This window comes from Furipterus horrens, unplaced genomic scaffold (assembly GCF_987537825.1).
Source record: "Furipterus horrens unplaced genomic scaffold, mFurHor1.1.pri manual_scaffold_7, whole genome shotgun sequence".
NCBI lineage: Eukaryota > Metazoa > Chordata > Mammalia > Chiroptera > Furipteridae > Furipterus > Furipterus horrens.
In genome coordinates, this window is record NW_028327177.1 from 29,348,492 (window position 1) to 29,356,413 (window position 7,922).

Consider the following 7,922-nt stretch of genomic DNA (forward strand, 5'->3'; position numbering starts at 1 on the left):
TGGCTCGCACTCCTGGCCCTGTACCTCAAGTAACAGCCCAGCTCTGTAAACTGGGCCTGCAGCATCTAGAGGACTTGGGTGATGCTCCCACGCAGAAGAGGTGCTCTGCTAATGCCTGTTAACAGACAAAGCTGGCCTTAAGAGCTAGCAAGGTAACTGACAGCTGAGTTGGCCTGGAAGGACTTGTGAATATAAAGCATAGGTTATGCGTCAGATAAGCTTCGATTTGAACTGTGCTTCCATCCCTGCGTAATCTCAGAAATGTCTTCTCATTTGGAAAATGAGAATGATAACAATACCTCCCTCATGCATTGCTATAATGCACATAAAGCCCCTAGTCAAGTACCTAATTAATGATACTCACAGAACACTAGCTGCTATTATTTTAATTACTGTTAACACCCCACCAGGTATCAGATCACTTTGTGGCCTGGCATTATGGTCCTCACCCTTACATGCCCTGGAGTTAAGGTACCAGAGGCTTTCAAAAAAGAGACACAGAGGCCAAAAGCGGTTTCATCATGATACCGGTCACAGAAGTAATTGAAAGAATTGAAGGTGTTTAGTTTGAGATTAGGTAATGGGACAGACATGACGCCTGCCTTCGAGTTGTCTTGCATATGAGGAATTAGAAGTGTACTATGAGACCCCGAGACCAAAGGGAAGAAGTTAAAGGGATACACGCTCCTTGCTAAAGCGAAGTGAGTTAGGGTGAAAGGGGGTTAGGGGTGTGTGTGAGGGTCGGCTCGTGCGCAGCTGCGGTGATGGAGCCAATCACCAATCACCGGGCGCGGCCGGTCCTCGCGCGACGGGTACCGTCGTACAGTTGTGACGTCTGTGGTTGCCATGGAGAGGAGACCGGCCAGACCGCTAGCTTGGGACCGCGAGCTGGCGCCAGAGGCAACAAGGTTGGAGCTTGGCTTTGAAGTCGCATCCGCTACCACCATGAGCGGCCGAAGTCGAGGTAGAAAGTCCTCCCGCGCAAAAAGCCGGGGCAAAGGCCGTGCCAAAGCCCGAGCTCGCGCTGCTCCTGACCACAGCCCGCACGACCCGGACCCTCCACAGTGCCAGACGCTCGGGGAGGAAACCCAGGCGGCACAGGTGCAGGCTGGCGCGGGTTGGGGTGGCCTGGAAACCGCTGCGCCCGCGCCGCCCTGCGGGCCGGGGGAGGACGCTGCCTGCCGGCTCCCCCTGGACTGCGGCCTCGCGCTGCGAGCGGCGGGGGAGCGCGGGCAGGCTGCATCCAGGCTTGGCCTGGGCAAGGCCCCATCCATTTCGGAGCGCCTGGTGACAGACACCGTCTTCGTAGGAACCGTGGGAACTGTGGGCAGGCCGAAAAATGGCCCCCGCGTTCGGAATATACGTGGGCGTGCTGGCAAGATGGCTCCAGTGGGGAAGGGGCCTCAGACCACAGCTGGTGGGAAGCCAAAGAAAGGGACCGCCGGGGAGTACGCGTATGCCCCAGTGGTGGAGGAAGAGGAGGTGGAGCTGGATGCTGGGTCAGGGCTCCCTGCGACGGATGGCAGCATGGATACGCTGGAGACCGTCCAGCTGAAGCTGGAGACCATGAACGCCCAGGCAGACAGGGCCTACCTTCGTCTATCTCGCAAGTTTGGGCAGTTGCGACTGCACCACTTAAAGCGCAGGAACCTCCTCATCCAGAATATCCCGGGCTTCTGGGGGCAAGCGTTTCAGAACCACCCCCAGCTGTCATCCTTTCTGAACAACCAAGATAAAGAAGTACTCAGCTACTTGCACAGCTTGGAGGTAGAAGAGCTTGGCCTCGCCAGACTGGGCTACAAAATTAAGTTCTACTTCGGGCGCAACCCCTATTTCCAAAATAAGGTGCTCATCAAGGAATATGGGTGTGGCCCTTCAGGTCAGGTGGTGTCGCGTTCTACTCCAATCCAGTGGCTCCCAGGGCACGACCTCCAGTCCCTAAGCGAGGGGAGCTCAGACAACAGCCCTAGCTTCTTTGCGTGGTTTTCAAACCACACCTCTATTGAGTCTGACAAGATTGTCGAGATAATTAATGAGGAACTGTGGCCCAATCCGCTGCAGTACTACCTTATGAGTGAAGGGATGCGTGGAGAGAAAGGAAAGGAGAGCAGACAAGTTCCAGCAAGGCAGCCAACGGAGACCCCCGAGCCTGGGGTAAACAAATCCAAGTAATCTTGCACAAGGCTTCTCACTACCTCCTGCTGGCCTGGCCTGGCTCATGTGTTTGACTCTCTGCCTTCATGTTGGCCTCTGTGCACTCCTTTCCCTTCGAACTTCAGTTATAAGAATATGGCATTTATGATCATGTTCTTTTGCCTCCCGATGGCCTTGCTTTTTTACATTAGTGTCATAGGTTATGTGATCTCACTTCTACTGTTTATATGTTAAACACACATGCTTCAGATGTGCGCAGCCTTTATCTACATTCCTGGACTCTGTTCTTGGCTCAGGCCTTTCCCAGCTGTCTTTAACATGGACATTCAGAAGTCATTCTGCAAGAGGACCAATGCATCCCTAAGCTCTGCTCCTTCAGGGCCGGTGACTTCGGTGGGCTTTGTCATGCTGGCCATGAATGCCACATTTGGCAAGATTTTCTGTTGCTGCTGCACATGGTACTGGCCATCAGACAGAACTGATTGCTTAATGGCCCTAGGGTCACTAGCCAAGGCACCACCCACGGGATCTCTGGCTTTGGACAGGGGTCCTTGCTATCCTGCTGGACATGCAGCAGAATGGAACTAGACTGCCGGGCATGGATGAGGTTAAGGGTGAAAAGCAGTATGTCAGGTGTTATATAACTTCATGCATCTCCTCCTGCCTCTGGGCCCTTCCACTGGTGAACCTTCATCAAGCTTTGCACCATACCTCATCACTCTCAGGCCACTTGAGTTTTGTCTAGCTTGTTATCAGCCCCAATTGGCTTCCTGTTCAACAAGGACCTCAAGAACTACATCTGGACCCAGGCCCCCTGTCAGTGCAGGAGACACACATCTGCCCTCCCCAGCCTTCCAGGAACTTTTTTGGCTGTCGGACTGATGGGTGGGCTAGTATGTGTGAACATGTGCTCACTGTCATCATGCTGTGGCTTCAAATGAGGGTGGGGACTAAGCTCACGTAGAATCTAGGTACCTTTCTCAATTCCCCTTAGCCCTTTATCACACAGGGCCAGAATGCTATAATGGGGTTGCTGGGGAAGAGGTTATTTCTGATATGTAAGCCTGTGTCTACATTTCACACCTCCATATCTCCTTAATTGCTTTTCCTTCTTTGCTTCTGCCTTTGAATATCCATAGGAGTAGGCTTTAGTCTCCAGTGGGGGAATCCCAAGGCTCTCTCCAGGGGGTATGCAGATAGGGGAGGCAAGAATCTGTTCTGGATCTTCAGGACACATTTACACTTGAGTGTAACCAGGCTTCTCGATATTCTCTTTCCTCCTCTCATCTTTGAGGGTGGGGAAGTAGGACTGTATCTAGACTTGCCCTCCCCCTAAATTCTCTTTGCTAATAGAAGACCTCATTCTGAGTTCTCCAGGGGCTGTGGAGGTCTTCACTCAGAGTTGCAGAGAGGGGGTGATAGCCAGGGGCATTGGAACAAAGATGTCATGCAGGAACGAGTCTGGTACAGTGTAGTCCTGGAAAAGCAGATGGAAATGAGAACCCTCAGTGATGAAGGGGACATGGAGGGTCCTTCCCAGGGGTGGGGATGGGAGAATTAAAGGGGATGGTGGCAAACACAGGGTAACAGGATGCATCCACTAAAGGAGACAGTAGGCTCAAAATTTTGTCTAGGTGAGATATACCCAAAGTTTTGTTCAATCTCTATTTCATCATTAATGTGTTTTATATTATAAATAAGAGGAACAAACCAAAAACATAATGATGTTACTTTGGATGCTTTCTCTTTTGTTCTAGGTGTGGCCTTATGTATGTGAACTATTAATGCTGCTTATTTTGTCTCAAGTAAAATCTTAACCACAGTCCTCATTTTTGCCTAATGGGAAAATAGAGCTAAATAGGTCAGCTTTTATTTTTTTTTGACTTTTTGACTTTTTGCTCTTCATTATGGACATTTTCAGACATGCACAGAAGTTAAGAGGATGGTCAATGGACGCAATATATCTATCACTTAGGTATATCAGTTATTAGTTATGATCAATCTGGTTTCATCTGTATCTCCCTCTTCCCACCTGTATTGTTTTATAAGAAGTCCAAGACATTGTGCCAATTCAGCCGTGACTATTTGTAATGGCTCTGCTTTTTGCTCTTAATGTTAACTAATGAAGTTCTATAGATGGGCGTTAGAATTGAAGGTCTTCAGAATTAACAGGTAGTCTCAAAAAGAGATGAAGTGGGTGTTTGCTTTCCCCTGCATCCACAAAAGGAGAGAGGGACTGTTGTAAACTCTTTCAAAGACCAACAGGATGTGGTGCTGACTTGAGACCCTTCACCAGAATATGTCTTTCTTGTATAAGATGGAGACTCGGGTGACTGTTAGAATTGTTATCAGCGTGTTCTGATCTCATTACTCCAGTCTTGGAAGTATAATTTGGAAATTGTTGCTATGTTCTATGAAAATAACCTCCCAAAAGTGATGAGTAACTGGTTGTCTTACTTGGTAATTTGACACCCTGGTAATAATGCAATCATTTCTTTGTTCCTAAACAGTATAAATAGTTGTAAACTTGCATGCATGACAGAAAAATAAAAACCTGTATCTCTAGTATATTATTTATTTTCAAAAATGACTCAGAGGCTGGGTAGTTGAAGGGGCGTGCACATTGGCCTAGGTGAGTGATTCCTGAGCCTCAGACCCTTATGTGACTAGCTGCATAACAATATATAAAATACTGATTCCCAAGTCCTTACTAGAGATTCGGATTCTGTGATTCTGGCTCTTGTCAGGTTCTTAGCCAGGTAGTCTTGTTTTCCATAAGCTTTCTGGGTGGTTCTAGTGGAAATCTAGTGCTTCGTAAAATTTTGAGTTCATCTGAATTGTGTGGGAATCCGTTAAAATACTATGAAAATAGTGAAATTAGATTCATTAGTCTAGGTTGGAACCCGAGATTCTGCATTGCTAATAAATTTCCAAGAGATGCTGGTGGTGAAGGTTTGTGAACTGTGTGGGAGAGAAGGTGACCTTCAGGACCTTTCAGGCCAAAATAACAATGCTCAACCTTGGTTGCACAATTATCTGGGAAGCTTAAAGAAATATACTGTCAGAATTCCACACAAACACTAACTAAATCAGTATTGGCGGGTGGGAAGGGAAGAGTTGGTCCAGGTATAGTTATGTTTAAAACATCACAGGTAATTCTGATGTCTAGCTAGAGTTGAAAACATGGGTCTCTGATGCTGTTCATAAGTGATCCATAACAAGGATCATTTTCCTTTAATCAAGAAGTGCAGCATCAGATAACCAAATGCGACAAAAAGCTGTCCAGCAGAAAATAGTTGGAAAAAATTAGAAGTGGGTTGTTAAATGAGAAGAGAATAAAATTGGTATGATGCAGGGTCCTCTGGGGTTACAAACCTGGAGGGGCTCTCTGCCCAGTTCAGCTTATGCCTCTGCTTCTTCACAGGTGTGGAGCCTCCATTTCCCAGGCTCTGCATTCACACCCCTTTCTCCAGTTCCTGGGAGAAGCCATCTGATCTGGAATTCACCACCTCCACATGGGCTCATTCCGTCATTGCCTCCTATACGTGCCAGTCTCTAGACATGAGATACACAGCTATGAACAAATACAACTTTGAATTCTGTCCCCCTCCTAGGTTTCAACCTCTTCTCAGCTTTTTTCCTACGTGAGGCTGGTGACTGCTTTAGACCCATATGGGGGCAAATGGAACCCTTTCTTCATCCTCTGGCCTCTAGGTCAGACTCCACAAGGCAATTAGGTGTTTAATAACCTGGAGAGGAAGGGCTTCTTGGAATAATTCTTATTATGCTGAGAGTCCCTGGCCCTTTCCTGAACTTTGAGTTTTATTACAAAAAGGCCTTCTTCTGATTACTTGTTACTTGTTGGGCTTTTTTGGAAGTGTGGTGGGTTTGAGCTATGCCATAGCTGAGGAAGGAGAGAGAGAAGAAATGCTCTTGCTGCTCTTAGCTTACTGAAAGTACTTATCAACTTCTGACTGTTTCTCTGTCTCTCTGCACTTTGGGCTTCCCCCTTGGCTTTACTTCCCTGACTTGCAACAAGGGAAAGAGGCACATTGCCCTAGGGTAACCTCATTTAAGGAAGAAGCTTTGCCCTTATTTGTCCCTCTGAAGATTTTGGAAACTCCTTCTGCTCTCTTATCTTTTGAGATCCCCTCCTCTGTTACTGATGGGTGGGGCCATATCCCTCAGGAGCTGGGGCAGATGTGAGAGAGAGAGAGAGAGAGAGAGAGAGAAAGAGAGAGAGAGTGAGAGAGAGAGAGAGAAAGAGAGAGAGAGAAAGCAGCCCAGGCTATCCAGTCTATGGTTTCTGTCTCTGTTCTCAGGATCTTCACTTCTGCTTTTGGAATCTTGCCCACCTATATTTCACCATTCGGGCTCATAATTCACTCCTCCTAATTCACTTTCACCTGAAAGTCTGACCTTGGGTTAGTTCTGCTCCTGTACCTCTGATCAGGTGTTCAGTAAGCCTTGAACCTTGAATTTCTTTCTCTCCCTGCCTCCTATCAGCCTGACCCTCAGCTGAGGTTTGACAAATACAAGACAAAATAGCTCCCATCTGTGTGACTGACAGGTCATGGGTTACAAAGCCCATTATCTTACATTATTTCAATTCTAACAATCCCATAAGAAGGCTCAAAGAGGTTAAATGACCAAAAGCACGAAAACAGTAAGCAGGAAAGCCAGACTCGAGGTCAGGTCTTCGGAATCCAAACTCCATCTATACATGTGGTGGTAAACGTGAGGCCCAAGCTGATAACCTGGCACTGTGAATCTAGGCACTTCTTTCCACAGAACCTTTATTTAACCCTTCACACAGAACATGGGAACACTAAGTAAAGCACATTAATCAGTCATTGCCAATTGGTTAGAGTTAGCACATGAATGAGAACCACCTGCTGTCAGAGCTCACGTGAGAGCAGGACTGACTGTGTGGGTGACCCAGAATGGTGTCTGAGGCTTTTTTTAACTGCTTTGTTCCTAGGTCAGGATCAGTTCTAGACACATATGGAGGCTGAGTGAGGAGGTTTTTGCCTATAACTATCAATACCTGAATCTGAATGATTTGGAAATAAAGAGATAATCTTTCTTTCATAACAAGAAGTCTGATGGTAGGAAGTTGCAGGCTTGCTTCAGTGGCTCAATGGTGTTAGTTAGGGCTCTGAGTCCACCTCTCTGCCTCTCTACTCTTGGCTTTCCCCTCATGAATCCCTAGCTCTAAGCATTGCATTCTCTCCTAACTGCACTTTTAGGCAGGCAGGTAGGAGGGGGAGGGGGTCTTTTCATATGTCTCTGTCTTTCACGGGGAAGAACATTCTTGCCAGTAGTCCTTAGTGGATTTCAGGAGACCTGAGTGAGGTCCCTTGGGCCCGAAATGGGTCACGCTCCACTCTGGGAAATCTCGTATGTTTCAGCATCTCCCTTGGGAGTGGATTTCTGCCATCTAAGAAAATGGAGAGATCAATCTAGAATTAATGGGGATGTTAGTAACCTATAGATTGGTCCTTTCTGGGATGATGTGTGGCTTTTCTGGTTTTGGAACACTGCATAATAAGTGGAGACACCGTGCACCTGCGTGTCTCCCACCGCAGCTCTCCCACTCACTTCTTCTAACAAGAAAGCTCTACCTGTGCTCAGTGTTTTGTGTTTCATCTCTATTACATGGTAAATGTTTTTCTGGCCAGGCAATTCCTTTTTGATTTTCCTATCTCCCACAGCACCTAGCTCTGGGTTCACTCAATATTTGATGTAGGTGGTCAATAAATGCCATT

General features: G+C 47.3%; 1 protein-coding gene across 1 annotated transcript; it reads left to right on the plus strand.

Annotated features, from left to right (window-relative positions):
- The first annotated feature begins 858 nt into the window (after positions 1-858).
- TSPYL5 (TSPY like 5) lies at positions 859-2,602 on the plus strand. Its single transcript, XM_090282786.1, has one exon. The coding sequence runs from the start codon at positions 946-948 to the stop codon at positions 2,170-2,172; it is 1,227 nt and encodes a 408-aa protein (XP_090138912.1). The 5' UTR covers positions 859-945; the 3' UTR covers positions 2,173-2,602.
- Positions 2,603-7,922: the final 5,320 nt, after the last annotated feature.

What these genes read in the sequence shown, in the direction of transcription:
- TSPYL5 (XM_090282786.1), top strand. Translation starts at nt 946, where the DNA reads ATGAGCGGCCGAAGTCGAGGTAGAAAGTCCTCCCGCGCAAAAAGCCGG.